The 17,217-nt window shown below is 42.7% G+C and overlaps 1 protein-coding gene across 1 annotated transcript; it reads left to right on the top strand.

Annotated features, from left to right (window-relative positions):
- Positions 1 to 6,134: 6,134 nt before the first annotated feature.
- On the top strand, positions 6,135 to 16,510 carry HAUS4 (HAUS augmin like complex subunit 4). The gene is made up of 10 exons (XM_087822881.1): positions 6,135 to 6,148; positions 7,851 to 7,918; positions 11,595 to 11,730; positions 11,818 to 11,949; positions 12,261 to 12,395; positions 14,204 to 14,300; positions 15,065 to 15,210; positions 15,348 to 15,478; positions 15,824 to 15,892; positions 16,036 to 16,510. The coding sequence occupies exons 5-10, from the start codon at positions 12,336 to 12,338 to the stop codon at positions 16,217 to 16,219; spliced, it is 687 nt and encodes a 228-aa protein (XP_087679007.1). The 5' UTR covers positions 6,135 to 6,148; positions 7,851 to 7,918; positions 11,595 to 11,730; positions 11,818 to 11,949; positions 12,261 to 12,335; the 3' UTR covers positions 16,220 to 16,510.
- Positions 16,511 to 17,217: the final 707 nt, after the last annotated feature.

Genomic DNA, 17,217 nt, shown 5'->3' with positions numbered 1-17,217 from the left:
TTCAAGATATTTCACATAAAAATCTGGATATTTTATATGAAAAGCTGGATTTCTAAGGTTTTTTGAGTAATCAGATCTGTTGTCCCTGGATTTCCATTCCCACATGGCAGCAATTGGTTGGAACAGGGTGATGGCTGCTCCTTTATTCTCTCCTTAGTTTATCACAGTCCCTACCATTCTTTCTTCTGTATGCTTCACAAATTGCTTACTTGCCTGATTCCCGCAGACATCTGAGTAAGGAACCCTTGATTTGGATGAACTTAATGGCCTCCCCATCCATACAGCCTCTCATTATTAATCATTTGAAGGTACCAATAAATTAACTGACCAAGAAAAGCATCCATTTCAGAATTACCTGTGCCTGGGTGTGTGTTTGTTTTTTAATATGTTTTTATTGATTTTTAGAAAGAGAGGAAGGGAGACGGAAAAAGGAGAGAGTTTATAGAAACATCAATGAGAAAGCCTCCTGCACGCCCCCTACTAGGGATGGAGCCTGCAACCCAGAGCATGTGCCCTGACCAGAATTGAACCGAGATCTCCTGGATCAGGTCGATGCTCAACTGCTGCAACCCGGCTGGCTGGGCCTGATACAATTTTTAAAGGAGAAAATCTCTTTCACATGCAACTCAGTATAAGACAGTGTTACCATCAGTTTAAAATCCATAGAAATACTTTTATCAGCCTGGCACATGTTTTAGCATTACGGTAGCACACTCAATCGTTAAAACAAGAACAACTGCATACCTTTTGCTTCATATCTAGCTTTTCAAAATGATACTAGTTGTCTTCTTCTGAATCAATTTCCTTTACTGTCTCATATTCCTTTGGTAAAAATTGTTTCAATCTGTCCCATTTTTGGAGCCAAATTTCTCAGCTTTTCTTTGAGATCTAAAATTCCCTGTTGAACCTTGTTTATATTCTAGTTCACAATAATGTCTTAAAGTAAAATCAGGCTTATTCCAGATTGTACAACAAAAGTTTCCATGAACAGACAGGCAACCCTTGAAGCCACAAGAGGCTGGGTTTGAAATCCCTTAGAAGGGGGTTAAGCAATTGCAAAAATGGCACATTATGAACATTTGTTCTAAAATTTTCATTTGATGTCATAGGTTGATTACATATTTCTTACCCAGTTGTTTTCTCCTTAAATCATGTACTTACAATGGGCATGAAATTTTTGAGCTTAATCATCAATAGTTGTGGCTCTGAATACCTTCATTTCCCAGTGAACATCCTTGAAAATAATTCTAAAATCTCTCGACTGCCCGTAAAATTTTTATTTCCTGAAACTAGTTTCTGGGTCCAAAATACCATAATATATTCCTGCTACATGTCTTCAGATAGTTTCAAAGTGGTAAAGTTTTTTGGTTGGTTGGTTTGTTTGTTTTTTTAGTGTGGTTGCGAGTTCCAATGGCTATTTTAACATCCCACCTTTGAAACTGGTTATTTAAGCCCACATTTTCAGTGTGAGACATATTCAAAAATTTCCATTAGTTTGATAAGTAGAATACTAAATACTCACCTGAAATCTTTATCTTTGGAGCATCATTTTGTTTCTTGGCTAGAATGTGGGAGGCAGAGTCCCAGCAATATCACAGCAAGTTTCCATTCTTCTCTGTAATTCTAAACAATGCAGCAAAGGAATGTCCAAGTCTGAAAGGATAAGTAGACTTTTTCTCAGATTCCCATTTACATATTTCAAGTTAAAAACATGCATGAATAGTTTTTAAATACTTTATCAATAGCAATGTCTTCAAGAAGGTAGAGCTGGCCTGGCCAGGTGTGGCTCAGCAGTTGACCATCGACCTAGGATAGAGAAGATCACAGTTCAGTTCCCCCAGTCAGGGCACATGCCGGGGTTGTGGGCTTGATCCCCAGTCGGGAGGCTGATCAATGATGACTCTCTCATCATTGATGTTTCTATCTCTCTCCCTCTCTGAAATCAATAAAGATATATTTTTAAAAAAAAAGAAGATAGAAGAACTAGATTGTGGGCAGCAGTTTTGCCTAATTTACTTAACCCCACCCTCCCACTAGAGTCTAGCTCAGGAATATCTGAGCATGTTCTTGACTTTTATCATTAAAGAACATTTAAGAAGTGAGTGATTAGTGATTGTATTTTGCATATGACATAGCAGAAGGTGAGAGGAACAACACTGATGAAGAACAGGCCTATAAAGGCCAAGCATTCCACAAAACAAAACTATATAAGATATTAGCACTGTGAGAGTGGTCAGAAATTCATTCTTTCAACAAATAAGTGCCTCTGTATGCCAAGCACTGAGATAGGTACCTTGGGGTCTTGGAGGAAGCACCTCCTTAAATATAAATCCAAACAAATTAAGGTTTTTAAAGAGGATTCTGTATCCTCAGCAATAAAAGACATGAACTAAAAAAACGAATTATTGCCCAGCCGGGGGTGGCTCAGCGGTTGAGCATTGATTGACCTAGGATCCAGGAGATAACGGTTCGATTCCTGGTCTGGGCACACACCCTCGCTGCGGGCTCGATCCCCAGTCGGAGGCGTGCAGGAGGCAGCCGATCAATGATGACTCTCCCATCATTGATATTCCTCTGTCTCTCTCTCTCCCTTCCTCTCTCTGAAATCAATAGATATATTTTAAAAAATGCATTATTGATACTAGCAATAATATGAATCTCAAAATTATGCTGTGAAAGAAGCTAAAAAAGAGTACATCTTTGATTCCATTTATATAAAATTCTAGAAAATACAAACAAATCTATAGTAAAAGAAAGCAGATCAGTGGTTGGGAAGCACCAGAGAGAGGAATTACAATGAGGCAAAGTAAACACTTAGGCACTTAGGGGATGCCACCTTAAGCGATGGTGGCTAGATTGTGGTGATGGTTTCACAGATGTATAGTTATGTCAAAACATAATGAACTGTCCATTTTAAATATTGTATGCTAAACTCTCTCAGTAAAGCTGCTTTTTAAAAAAACAGAACAAGGGGGAGGGGCAGTAGGAATGGGAAGGAAGAGAATGAATTCTAGGGCCTCTTGCAATACTTTCTTGTTCATGAACACCAGATAGTGTCAGGTTATAAGATCCTTTTTCAGTGTTTTGCTTCAGTTTTAACTACCAGGATGATCTACCCACTCAACTTTCTAGTCTTATGTAGAACTGGCCTGTAAAGTCCAGCACTTCAGCTGGTCCAGTCTCCTCTTGGAGCCAGAATGCAGTTTGAATTCCTTGTCTCTACCTCCACTTGCTAAGATGTTTCCTCCATTCTAAATGATACAAATTTTCTCTCAGGTCCAGCTAAAATAAAATTTATTTCATAGTCTTTCCCATCCACTTCTGCAGAAAGAATTCTGTACTTTCTTAGAGTTTCTCTAGTACTTATAATCTAACCAGCTCTTTTGACACCTTTTTGCTGCTTTATATTACTTGCTTTTCATGTGCATGTCTTATCTGCTCAACTACATTCTGAACTTCTTCAGGTCTGTGACTGGGTGATATATTATCTTTGTGTCTCTCCCAAGGCACTTACTGCTTAATGTGTGTCCATTTTAAATCATCTCACTTTGATAGTCTTTCCAAAGTACTTTTTCAGCCATTATCTCATTTGATCATTACATCAATACTATGAGATTGGAGGAGCTAAAAAATATGTTATTTCCTGCATTTGACAGATAAGGAAACTGAAGCCCAAGGTCATTCCGTTTGTTAGAGACAGAGATGGGACAGATAATTGCATATAAAGGTTTGATCCTATTCAAGGTTTCCCATGGCTGTCCCCTCTCCTCTCCTATCTGAAGACAGGCCATTGCACCCTTTACCATCTCATTTCCCAAATACTTTAGAGCCCCTTAACCAAAACTTTGTAGTACCAAATTAGAAAACTTGACAAATATGAGACATGAAATTTCAATTAGATTCCTGATCAGCTCTGAGTCACCAAAACATGCCTGCTATTTTTTCCAAGTGCCATTTGTTAGGGGCATTATGCCTGATATTTAATGATGCTGCACTACAGAACTGAGGAAGCATAAATGATTTTTAAAAGCCTTAGAAAATGACAGCACGTTAATATTAAGCATGAAAGGTGGCAGCTGACAAGTTGACCAGGGATATAAAATTTCTACACTGGATCACACTATTCTTCTATGTATTGCTAGACTAATTCTCTAGTTGGTACTAATAGAAAAGTTTAAACTCTTATCACCCAGCACACCTATCCTGAGATTCCTTCCTTACCAGCCAGACTATCAGCTTCTCCTCTGATGCAAAAAATTTGATAACCTAGGTGCAATTTACTTAGTATCAAATATTATTTTTGAAATAATTCACCTGACATATTTCAGTCACCTTTGAAAAGAAGCTGGTGATGGGATTTAAGACAGAAAGGGGGGGAGGTGCTTAAGAGGGACAATACTCTTTGGTCGAAGTACATAGTCAACCTGAGGTCAAGTCCATGGAGGAAGTCAGGGGAATTGTCCCCCTCCTCCCATTGTTGTCTTCTCTCCCTCCAACCTCCTGCTGGGATTCCCCATTGGCTGAAACCAGTCAGGAAATATGGGGTCCTTACAGATAGTCCTAACCTGCTACATGTTGAAGAGCAGAATATGGATCTAGGGGGCAAATGGAAGATATCCAGCTCATTGGTCTAGGGTTGGGCCAGTGACCTAGTCTGGCCAATGAAACATATGGGAAAGTCTGGTGGGTGCTTCTGGGAAAGAATTTCTTCCCCTGCTGTTATAGAAAGAAGGCTTCCCCCTTCTTTCCTGCTTGGGATGGCTTGAGAAGCCTTGGCACCCCCAGGTCCAGATTTCTTGTTAGGCAAACAATAAACGTCCATATGGAGGGGAGGAGAGAGAGAGAGAGAGAGAAAGAGAAGGGGGGGATGAAAGACGAGAGAATCCTGTCCCATGCGGCTCAGTTGGTTGGGTGTCAGTCATCCTGTACACCCAGAGGTTGCTGGTCAGGGCACATGCCTGGGTTGCTAGTTAGTTCCCCAGGTTGGGGCGCATAGGGGAGGCAACCTATCCATGTTTCTCTTTTTCCCTCTCCCGTCCTCTCTCTAAAGTCAGTTTTATTTTTATTAAAAAACAAGCCAGCCCTGGCCAGCATGACTCAGTTGGTTGAGCATCCTCCTGTGCACCGAAAGGTTGACCATTGGATTCCTGGTTAGGGTTAGGGCAAATACCCAAGCTTCGGGTTCTGTCCCGTCAGGGCATGTGCAGGAGGTTCTCTCATACATGGATGTGTTTCTCTCTCTCCCCCTCCCTCTCCCTCTCTCTCAAAAAAACTCAATATCGCGACCAGCACGGCGCAGCGGCTGAGCACTGACCTATGATCCAGGAGATCAGGGTTCATCAGGGCACATGCCCGGGTTGCAGGCTCGATGCCCAGCAGGGGGCGTGCAGGAGGCAGCCATCAGTGACTCTCTCATCGCTGATGTTTCTCTCTCTCTCCCTCTCCCTTCCTCTCTCTGAAATCAATAAAGACATAGTTTCAAAAAAAATCAATAAAAACATAATTAAAAAAACCAAACAAGCCACCCAGGGGCCAGGGCTGGTGGGCAGCACCTGAGAAGACTCTCCGGGGGGAGGCAGAAAGGACAGGCCTGGGAGGGTTCATAGGGGCCACTGCGTCAGGTTTCCACTGCCAGCGTGACCCTGAACAAGTCACTTAACCTCTTTGCGCCTTAGTTTTCCCTTCAGTAAAATGGGTGTGATAGTGTCTTCCTCATAGGACGCTGTAAGAACTAAATGAGGAGAAGCAAGGCAAGTAAAACGCTCTTCACAGTGCCTGACTCATTAAAGGCCCTCAATAAAATTTGGCAATCATTACCATTTTATCAACGTTTGCCCTCAGTGTGGGGTGGGTACCCCTGAAAAAGGGCTCTTTTTCCCACCACGGACTGCAAAGCTGGGTTCTGCGGCCGTTGGTGCCTGAGGTGAGCCCGACGAGGGGCGGGGCCTGCCGTTCCCGCCTTTAGCGTCGCCCCGCCCCCTCCTCGCCCTCGCGCGGCCTCTGGCGCTTTCGGCTCTTTCCGCTCCGACCTTTCCAGGCGGTCCTCCGGGGCCTAATGTCGCCCCGCCCCTGCGCCCGGCCTTGAGAGAAGTTCCGGAACCCGGACGCAGGCGGGGTCTTGGGTGCGCAGCCCCCGCGTAGTGCTCAGGTTTGCTTTAGAGGGTCGGCGGGCGGCTCTGCGGGGGAGAGCAGCTCCGGGAGGGTCAATGCGGCCAGTCCCGGCTGTGAGGCTGCCCTCGCCCTTGGGAATCCTTGGCTGTCCATGTGGAAGGGAAGTAGGCGCTGGAGAACCCGCTCCGCATTTTGATTCATCTCGGGCCCTGTAAGGGTCACATCTTGTGAAAATATCTGTAAAATCAATTTAACGTTCATTGCAGCGTGTAAAGACAGCTCTAAGAATTTAAAAGACGCCTGAGTCAGAACATTTAAATGCTTGGGTCCCTGTAGCAGCGTTTTAACACGTCTGAGTGCAGAGGGTGGAGAATCGAGCCTGATTGCCACCACCGTTCACGCCCTCTAACATTTAAAAAGGGTAAAGAAAAGCACCCTAAAAAAACCCCAAGTAGGCATTTCCCCTGGGGAGGCAATAACAGCTGACTTTTTTGAAATTTAGGGTGGTCCTCATTTTCGTGAGTGAAACTTGTCTGCAAAACTTGCATTTGCTGACTTAGATTAAAGATAAACAATTGCGAAAACACTGAGCTTACCTAAGTAGTGGCTTTTGTTGACAAGTAGATTGTGTTATTAATTCTTAATGCCTCTCCAAGGCAGGAATCGTTATCTTAGTTTTGCAGGTGGAAAGAAGTTTGGCACAAAAAACCATCTCCCTTAAATTTATGCAGAACAATGGCTGAGCTGCAAATTAAGTCCTAGCATTCTGACTCCTCAGCTGCCTCCCCCTCTAGACCATGTTACAAAACAAATGAGTAGTTACTTTGATGCTACTACTCATCAAACGAGGGAGTAAACCAAATGCTCTGTGAACATGAAATGTTAAATCATAATAACCTTATATGTCTGTTCTGCTTTGGGAGGCACAGCTGTCCTTTGGAGTTTGATACCTTAGAGGAGAGGATGAATAGTGAAATAGAAAATAATTTCAAGGGAAAATTTTTGTCTCCAGAGCCCAAACTGTGCTCATCTTCACTGTTGCTTTGTGTTGTTCTTTTCATTGTACTCTATGTTCCGGCCTCAGCTGCATTAACTACACCTTTGCATTACTCTTTTGGCACTGACCTCCCTGTCTGTCTGCGTTTGCTGTTTCCTCCAGGTGCTCTTTACTAATGCTGTTATGTGAAAACCAGTTGTTGTTCAGGTGTTGAGTGATTTGTCATTCCTGAAGGGTGTTTTTGGTGTTAACAATAAAAAACTACTAACACATCTTAGATGAAAGGACAAGTTGAAGAAGTACAAGAAACTATTGTGGAATTTAATAAGCTGAGTGATTTGGGGGGAGGAGTAGACTTTGAATTCTATTTTTTCTTTTCCCCAGTTCACCTATAACTGGGAAGCAGCAGCTCAGTTTTAACTTAGAAATAATGGTGGGGAGAGAGGGCCATCCTCCTGCTTAAACAAGTGAATTGGAAAGTTTTCTTTCCTAAGGAGGCTCCCTTTTAGACAGCTTATAACAAGTGGAAACATTTATATGGTTAGAATGCAAAATGTCTTGCTACTGATAAGTCTGTTTGTCTATAAAACTTGTATAAGAGCTTGGGACCTTGGATGTGTGATATAGCCCCTCCCTGTGAAGAGGCATCCCCCTAGCTTGTGGACAACAGAAATTTGAACCCAAGATAGTTTTCTCTGGAGCAGCCAGCCAATTCATCTTTTTCTTTCGCTCTATTCCAAAGATAAGAATATCAGATGGCATCTGGGGATTTCTGCTCACCTGGAGAAGGGATGGAACGACTCCAACAAGGTAAGGATAGCCATTTGCAAGAGGTTCAATGACTTATCCAGAGAGGTTTTATCTGGGTTCTTACCTTCTGTAATAAAAAGAACTTAAAATGTTCACCAGTATGATTTCTCTCACAGAAGTTTATATTTCTGGGGAAATTAGGATACATGAAGATTCTTCAACACTGTCTTAATGGAAAACATTACACTGATTCCTGTTCAGTATCTGCTTGTGCAGTAGACGAAAAACTCAAGATGCTCTCGTGCTGTGTGAACAAGCATATTCAGAAGATAAGGGTGGCCAGTAAACGCCTTTAAAGGCTTCCTTCCTACCTATGTCTTGGATTTTTTTATATCTTGTCTCCAAAATCCTTTTAATATTTTGAATACTTTCCATATCTCAAGTCCTTTCTATATCTTGAATCCTTCAAAGACATGAATCTTTTATATTTTGACCATTTGCATGTTGACCCGTCTACTTTGAGGGGGAAAAAAGAGATTCTTATTCTCTAAAAGAACTTTGAGTATGATGGTCCAAAGAATGAAAATTTGAGTGTTTGGTAAGGGGGAGTAAAACAGAAGACCCCAGCAGAAAGCACATCAGAAGAGAGCACATGGAAAGAAAGCCCCCTGAACATATGGCATTACGACAGGTTCCCGGTTTCTTGCACTTTTTCTCATGCCTGTGCTGTTCTGCATCCACATGGGTTACTCAACTCTATTTACAATAGGGAGAATTTGGTTAGTTAAATTTTTTAACTTACTCTTAAGAAAAGTATACTTTCAGTCGCTTATGCGACTAGAGATCACATCCAAAGTTGGAACTTTACATGCATCTTTTTTTCTTCCCTTCTTCAAGAACTCTGTTTATTCTGTGTGAATGAAACATTTTGGGTACTGGGGTGATCCTTACTAAAGGGTCCCTTATTGATTTCTAATTGTCTCATACATTCCAACTGCATTTCCATTTCTTGCCACTCCCTTCTGGCCTACAAAGTTTCTGTTGAGAAATCAGTTGACAGTTGTATGGGTGCTCCCTTGTAGGTAACTAATTGCTTTTCTCTTGCTGCTTTTAAGATTCTCTCTTTGTCTTTAACCTTTGGCATAATGTGTCTTGTTGTGGGCCTCTTGGGGTCCTCTTGTTTGGGACCCTCTGTGCTTCCTGGACTTATAAGTCTATTTCTTTCCCCAGGTAGGGGAAGTTTTCTGTAATTATTTTTCAAATAGGTTTTCAATTTCTTGCTCTCTTTCTTCCCCTTCTGGCACCCTAATAATATGAATGTTGGGCCCTTTGAAGTTGTCCCAGAGGCTCCTTATAATATCTTCATATTTCTGGATTCTTTTTGCTCTTCCAGTTGGGTGTTTTTTGTTTCCTCATATTCCAAATTGCTGATTTGATTCTCAGCGTCCTCTACTGTTGATTCCCTGTAAATTATTTTTCATTTCAGCTCGTGTAGCCTTCATTTCAAATTGGTACTTTATTACGTCATCGATGGTCTCAGTTGTTTTCATAATACCTTACTAATATGCTTGAGCATCCTTATAACCATAATTCTGAACTCTGTATCTAGTAGCTTGCTTGGTTCTAGTTCATTTAATTCCTCTTCTAGAGATTTCTTCTGTTCTTTCCTTTTTGACATGTTTCTTTGCCTCCACATTTGGCTGCTTCCAGGTGTTTGTTTCTGTGTATTAGGTAGAACTGCTATGTCTCCTGGAATTTGTAGAGTGGCTTTTGTGTAGTAGGTGTCCTGTAGGGTCCAGTGGCTCAGCCTCCCCAGACACCTGAACTGGGCCTTCTAGGTGCTCCCCTGTGTGGGCTCTTTGCTCTGACCTGTTGTAGTTGAGCCTTGGTTGCTGTTGGCATCACTGGGAGGAATTGACCCCCAGGCCAATCAGCTGTGAGGACCAGCTGCAAATACAGCCAAAGAGCTTCTGTGCTAGAGACACCCCTGTGGAGCAGGATTTTCTTCAGTGGAGCTTTGGTGTTCACCAAGTCTAGCCCTTGAGTGTGTCACTTGTGGATGTGGTAGGGTTGTAATCCAGTGTGGTTGAAGCTGACCACCAGGTGCATTGTCTCTGGGGCCTCCCAGGAGGTGCAAAGTCAGCCTCTGCCTGTGTCTTGCCCAGGGTCACCCAGCATGAGCTACACAGCAATCCATAGATGGCTGCTACTTGTGCTGGGCTTGGAGGTGTCCTGGAGAGGCCAAGCTATGAACCAATGCAGGCTGCTGCTAGTGCCAGGCCTGGGGCTACTTTCTGAGAGGTATGGAGTATGCTGAGGCCAGCTGCTGCTTGTTTGAGAGATTTTAGGAAAGTCCTAAGCATGAGGTTAGAGAGGCCACTTGCATAGAAAAGCCCCTGGAAATGGCTTGGATGAGCTTGCAAGTAGGGAGGGGCAGGGTCTGGGGGAATCACCAGGGCAGGGGAGGGCTCGCCAAAGGAGCAATGGCCTCTCCCAGCTCCTCTGTCTGGGAGAAAGCTGCCCCTCTAGCTCTTTCCCTGATACCAGGCAAGCTAGTTCTTTGCCGAATGTCCCAGGTTCCTTTTAAGCTGCTGCCCAGCACTGGAGCTCAGAGGGAATGAATCCAAGTAAGTCTGTGTGCCTGCCTTTTATGAGGAGCTGCCTGGGACTCCAGCAGCCTCTGCGTTACTTTGCCACAATCCCCTCTGGTTTTTACAGTGAGAACTTGTGGGGATTTGTCTTCCTGGACTTGGGGGCCTGATGTGGGGCTGGGACCCCTCGCTCCTCTGGAAAACCTCCACCACCAAGATATCCCTCCTGGTTTTAAACCGCTGCACCTGGGTGTGGGACCGCTGAGCGTCTCCAAGATTCAGCCCATATTTCACCCCATGTCTCAGTCTCAGTGTGCTTCTTCAGTTCCCTAATTGTAGGACTTCTTGTCAGCTAGATTTCAGGAGGTTGGCGGTTCTGAATGATGGTTGTTCTGTATTTTAGTTGTAATTTTGATGTGGTTGTCAGAGGCAGCGGGTACCGCTGTTACCTACGCCGCCATCTTGTTGTCTCCTCCCTCCCTAAATCTTTTTTTTTTAAATGTTTTTATTGATTTTAGAGAGAGAGGAAGGAAGGGGGGAGAGAGAAACATGACCGGCTGTCTCCTGTACACTCCCTACCGGGAATTGAGCCCGCAATGCGGTTATGTGCCCTGACTGGTGATCATACTTGGTGCATGGGAGGACGCTTAGTCCACTGAGCCACACCAGCCAGGCTCATTCCCTAATTCTTTTTTTTTTTTAATCCTCACCCGAGGATATTTTTTCCAATGCTTTTCAGAGAGAGTGGAAGGGAGAGAGAGAGAGAGAGAAACATCAATGTGAGAGAGATACATCAATTGGTTGCCCTCCCACACACGCCCTAACCAGGGCTGGAGATCGAGCCTGCAACCAAGGTATGTGCCCTTGGTCAGAATCGAACTTGGGACCCTTCAGTCTGCGGGCCAACGCTCTAATCACTGAGCCAAACTGGCCAGGGCTCATTCCCTAATTCTTGATTAATGTCTTTGTATATGTTATAAATGCTTGTTATTTTGAGTATTGCCTCTAGTTTATTTGGTAGATTTTTAAATTTTATTAGAATTAGAGTTAGTATTAAGTTAAGAGTAATGCTCAGTTATATAAATTAAGAGTCCATACCTTCTTTGTTTTTTGTCCCAATGGGGGACATCCCATTAAGTGTGCAGCAAACAGCTTCTTCCTTGTAACCTGAGTGAAGAGGACCTGTTACAGAACCCACACTTCAGCAAACTGCTGCTGAGTCTCTCACAACACGTGGATGAGAGTGGCTTAAGCCTCTCCCTGGCAAAGGAGCAGGCTCAGGTAAGAGCCCTAGGTGAAGGGGTGATAAGAGGAAGGAAAAATCTTCTGAGAGAGAGGTTCCTACCTGGGATTTTTTTTATTTTCTAGGCAAGGAAGGAAGTTCAGCTGCATAAGACAACATGGCTGAGGTCTGAGATTTTACAGCGAGTCATCCAGGAGTTGCTTGTGGACTACTATGTGAAGATACAAGACACAAAGTTAACTTCTGAGGACAAAAAGGTGAGGCAGGAGAGATGAGGTAAAGGTTGGTCACCTGGTTTCATCTGATTATATGACCTGGAGGTAGTAGGAGCTTCATGTAATGGTTATCAAAGAGAAATGGACTGTAGTTATGGGGGAAGAGGTGGGTGTGTTATCAGGATTTTGAAAAGAAAGATTAACAGGAGAAGGCACTGATAGCTGAGAAGTTATCTGAAGGGGATGCCATATTTGAGGACTTTGAAAATGTGTGAAGAACTCGTTCATGAGGATGGATGAGGTGGAGTGAAAGAAGTTTTATAGTAACCTCTTGTTTTTATTCTCTCTCTCAGTTTCATGAGACCCTTGAGCAGCGGCTACTTGTAACTCAACTAACACAGCTCTTAGATCCTAGCCAGGAGAGAGAGATGCCTCCACTGCTAGGACTGGAGAAAGCAGACCTTCTGGAGCTCATGCCGCCCTCAGAGGTTGGGAATGGACAAATAGTGGCTTAATTTCTCCTATATATTTGAACATTTTTTGTTAAGCTTTATTGTTTGTTTTTTAACTTGTAGGAGAAAATTTAAGAAGCGTTAAATTTTCTTTATGACAACAAAATTAAAATTATTTGAAATAACATATTTTGTTCAAATAGTATTGAATTGCTAACTTTTCTGAAATGACAGTAGCACTTTAAAGACTGTGGAATCTATTAAGATCCATTGAAACTTCTAATACAACATAAAAGCTTTATTGTTTTTATAAAAATGTACACGTTCATGGTGGTCAAACTTAAATAAATAAGAAAAACATTACACAGAAGAAAGTAAAAGCTGAAATACTACATCTAGAAATAAATACAACTTGACATAAATAGTATTATACCCTCCATGCTTGTCTAGAGTATAATATGTTTTCACTTAATATATTTTGGACTTCTTTTAAGTCAATAAATAGATATAAATAAGATGATACCTTCTAAAGCACTCTTAGCACAGTATACAGGCACATAGTTAGTACTTGGTATTCTTATTATGTCATTGGTTTAAATAACTGACAGGATTCCATTGTATGGATGTAGCATAATTTGTTTAACCTTACTGATGAATAATAATTTAAAGTTCTTTCCACATTTTTGCTGTTAGAAAGCACATTGATGAACATGCTAGTTCATATGTGTCTTTGCCCTTGTATGATTATTTCCCAAGTATTAGTGCTCAAAGTGGGATCATTGGGTCAAAGGAGTCACACATAAAACATATTGGTACATATTTACAAAATGTTTTCCAAAAAGGTGTTTTCTTACTAGCTCCCCAAGTTTTCATCAGTATGGGATCTGGACAGTCATATTGTTCTTGGCTAATTTGATAGGCTAAAAATGACTCCCTTTCAGGCATTTGCTATTATAAACAGTGCTCTGGTGATTTACCCTGATAGTTTTCTTTCTATGCACATCCCTATTAAAAGCATTAAAAACATTCTTTTTTTAATGATTGTGCCTGATGTCTTTAAAAAAATTTTTTTTTTGATTTTTTTTTTTTAGAGAGGGAGAGGAAGAGAGAGTGAAACATTGATCAACTGCCTCCTGCACACCATGCCCCCCACCAGGGGTTGAGCCTGAAACCTGGGCATGTGCCCCAAATGGGAGTTGAATGGGCAAGCTCCCAGTGCACAGGATGACACCCAACCAACTGAGCCACACCAGCCAGGGCTCTCTCTATTTTATTTCATCTTTATTTTTATTGATTTTTAGAGAGAGAGGAAGGGAGAGGGAGAGAGAGAAACACTGATGCAAGAGTGAAACATCAGTCAGCTGCCTCCTGCACGCCTCCTACCAGGGATTAAGCCTACAATCTGGGGCATATGCCCCCACCCTGAATCTAACTAGCAACCCCTTGGTGCACGGGATGATGCCCAACCAACTGAGCCATACCAGCCAGGCCTCTCTTTTTTTAAAAAAAAAATAAATAATTTTTAAGTTTTAGTTTTTTTAAAATTTATATTTAGAGGAAAGGGGAGAGAGAGAGAGAGAAAGAAACAGCAATTGGTTGCGCCCGCCTGGGGATTGAACCCCCTCAACTTCTGAGTATGGGCATTGACTGGGAATGGAACCCGTCCCCTTTCTATATATGGGAGGATGCTCCAACCAACTGAACCACACTGGCTAGGGCTCCCTGATGTCTCTTAATGCATTTCCTTTGGTTATCATTGAGATTGTTGTCATCGTGTATTCATTGGCTGGATCTTCCTAGTTCTCACAGTCTATTTGTATCTCTCTTTGTTTCTTTGGCTGTAGGATTTTGTGTGGATGAGAGCTCGGCTCCCACTCGAAGTGGAGGAGCAGCTCAAGAAGAAATGTTTCACTCTACTTAGCTATCATGATCCCAATTCCGGTGAGTGCTGGCTCTCTGTGTTCTGTTCACAGCTGGCCCTCAGGACTCCTGGGTTGCTCTTTTGGGAATAATTTATTTTAATTTTAGATTTGGGACGGAAACTGGGAAGCATTGGAGACATTGCAGATGTTTGTTTCCTTGCTGGTAGAATAAAAGCAAGGAATTTTGTGAGAACTCCTTTTATCCAGCAAGGGGTTAAGCTGGAGGTCCTCTTGCAGCAGGGAACGATGAGTTCATTCTCAGGAGAATCAGAATAGAATAGGGGGGAAAGTTCAGGCTATAGGTGTTCCCCTTGTCTTTACTTCTATAATTTAAGAATTAAGAGCTAACCTGGCTGGTGTGGCTCAGCGGTTGAGCATTGACCTATGATCCAAGAGATCACGTTCGATTCCCGGTCAGGGCACATGCCCAGGTTGAGGGCTTGACCCCCAGTAGAGGATGTGCAGGAGGCAGCCAATCAGTGACTCTGTCATCATTGATGTTTATATCTCTCTCCCTCTCCCTTCCTCTCTCTGAAATAAAATAAATTAAAAAAAAAGACATTTAAAAAAAAAAAGAATTAAGGGCCAAACCTAGAATTAAAGGTAAGAGTGAAGACAACATAATTATGAGAACTGGGCCATTTTTAACAGGACATCAGAAGAAAACCTGGAAGGATACAGAAATTTCTCTAGGGCTAGATGGAAAATAGGGGCACTGAAAAATGGCCTTAAGAGGGTCATAGCAATTATAGGGTTTTACTGTCCAGTCCTCTTTTTGCCCAGATTCAGACCATGAAACCCTGAAGGCAGCAAAGGTATGGAAACTGGCGGAGATCCTGGTGAGTGAGAAGCAGCAGTGCCAGGATGCCAAGAGCCAGCAGAAGGAACAGATGGTGCTGCTGGAGAAGAAGAGTGCCACCTACTCCCAGGTTTGTCAGAGCAGTGGGGTAGCCTTTCTTTTACCCAGACCCTAGGGGCACTTTTGGGGAAGCCAGGATTTCTGATCTGCCTTCTTTTCTACTATCTCTTCTTTACAACCTCTTCCTCCTGCCTTGTGGGGGCCCAGGTGCTTCTCCGCTGCCTCGCCTTACTGCACAGACTTCTTCAGGAGCACCGGCTGCAGACTCAGTCTGAGCTAGACTGCATCAATGCCCAGTACCTGGAGATCAAGTGCAGTGCCATGATCCTTAAGCTGAGGTGAGCTGTGACCCCTATGGATCTAAGGGACATACCAGCCCTGCAACCCTTGCCCTCATTTCTTTCCTTTCTAACATGCCTTGCACCTTGTGGGATCCAGTAAATTCCTTCCAGCGGTATTAGCCTTCAGATTACCCCAAAACTTTCAACGTTCTTGATTCTTTTATTTGAAAGCTTTCTGAAATAGGTGCTTGACTATGAGATAAATTGCTCAGGAATTCAGAGTAACCTTGTTTTTTCCTGTCACTGCTTAGCCCACACCTTTGACCATGGGCAGGTACTGTGTCCCATTCCTAACTCAGCTCCTGTCAGGGATCCTTGGCTTCACATTTCTTTCTTTGTCAGGATGGAAGAGCTAAAGATTTTGTCCGACACTTACACTGCTGAGAAAGTGGAAGTTCATCGTCTCATTAGGTGAGAACTCCTAAGAGCTTGGTACAGCTTTCAGAGCTGGTTCCCACACTCTCTAGACTCATTCCTCTTAACATGTTCCTATTCTTGTTTACTTTCCGAGGAGCCAGATTCTTATATTGTATCTTCTGTGCCCGGCCTCCTAGGGACCGTTTGGAGGGGGCCATTCGGCTACAAGAACAGGACATGGAGAAGTCCCAACAGGTCCTAAACACCTATGAGGTCCTTGGGGAGGAGTTTGACAGGCTGGTAAAAGAGTACACCCAACTCAAGCAGGCAACTGAGAACAAGCGCTGGGCACTCCAGGAGTTCAACAAGGCCTACCACTGAACGTTGGCAGGCCAAGAGGCATGGCTTGTGCATTGGCGCTGCTTCCTCCTCTTCCTTTTAATTGGTGCTAAAAGGATCACCTCCACCTGGGGCTATCTTCACTCAGAGGAGCGTAGGAACAATTGCTCCAAACACTGCAGTCATTTAGGCACCTTTCTGGTTTCCCTTCCTTGTTTACAATGACTGAATCTCTTCTGGAAAATGTAGCCGACTTATATAATTTTATGTACAGTTATTTTTCAGTGTATATTATACTTGATTATCTCCTGAATAAAGTAACATTGAGTCTTAGGGTTTTAGTTATTTTCCTTTGGGGAAAGATAGAAAAAGAGTATCAAAGCCCAACCAGCATGGCTCAGAAGTTGAGCGTCAACCTAGGATCCAGGCGATCTGGGTTCGATTCCCAGTCTGGGCATGTACCTGGGTTATGGTCTCGATCTCCAGCAGAAGGCGTGCAGGAGGCAGCCGATCAATGACTCTCATCATTGATGTTTTTATCTCTCTATCCCTCTCCTTTCCTCTCTATGAAATCAATAAAGATATATTTAAATAAATAAATAAATTCAAACTGTAGTTAAAATGAAATAAACTTAACCTTTCAGTAGGTTGATGGTTACTGTATTAGACAGTGCAGATATATAATATTTATATCATTGCCAAAAGTTCTGTTAAGACAGTGCTATAGCCTATTTTTCCTTTAAAATGGAACTAGATCTATAGGCTATATTAGATTCAGGGTAAACATCTTTTGCAAAGAATACTTAATAGATGACATTATGTACTTCACATTACATCACCCTGGAGCCATATCAAGCCAGAATGTGTCACTATTAATTATGCTGAGTTTGGTGGTTCGGTATATCTCCCTAATATATGAAAATACATTTTCCATTTGTAGTTAGTAGCATCTGGAAATGAATATCAAAAATCTCAAAGTCTGGTCCTGGCTGGGTAGCTCAGTTTGTTATAGCGTTGTTCCAATACATCAAGATTGTGGG

Source organism: Miniopterus natalensis, chromosome 1 (genome assembly GCF_054644295.1).
Source record: "Miniopterus natalensis isolate mMinNat1 chromosome 1, mMinNat1.hap1, whole genome shotgun sequence".
Taxonomy (NCBI): domain Eukaryota; kingdom Metazoa; phylum Chordata; class Mammalia; order Chiroptera; family Miniopteridae; genus Miniopterus; species Miniopterus natalensis.
The sequence above is the reverse complement of the archived record's forward strand: the minus strand, read 5'-3'. Positions and strand labels throughout refer to the sequence as shown.

Bases quoted from the DNA above. Each gene is read 5' to 3' on its own strand.
- HAUS4 (XM_087822881.1), top strand. From the start codon at position 12,336: ATGCCTCCACTGCTAGGACTGGAGAAAGCAGACCTTCTGGAGCTCATG. The intron at 14,301-15,064 runs GTGAGTGCTGGC...CTTTTTGCCCAG, and splicing joins CTATCATGATCCCAATTCCG to ATTCAGACCATGAAACCCTG. The intron at 15,479-15,823 runs GTGAGCTGTGAC...TTTCTTTGTCAG, and splicing joins GCCATGATCCTTAAGCTGAG to GATGGAAGAGCTAAAGATTT.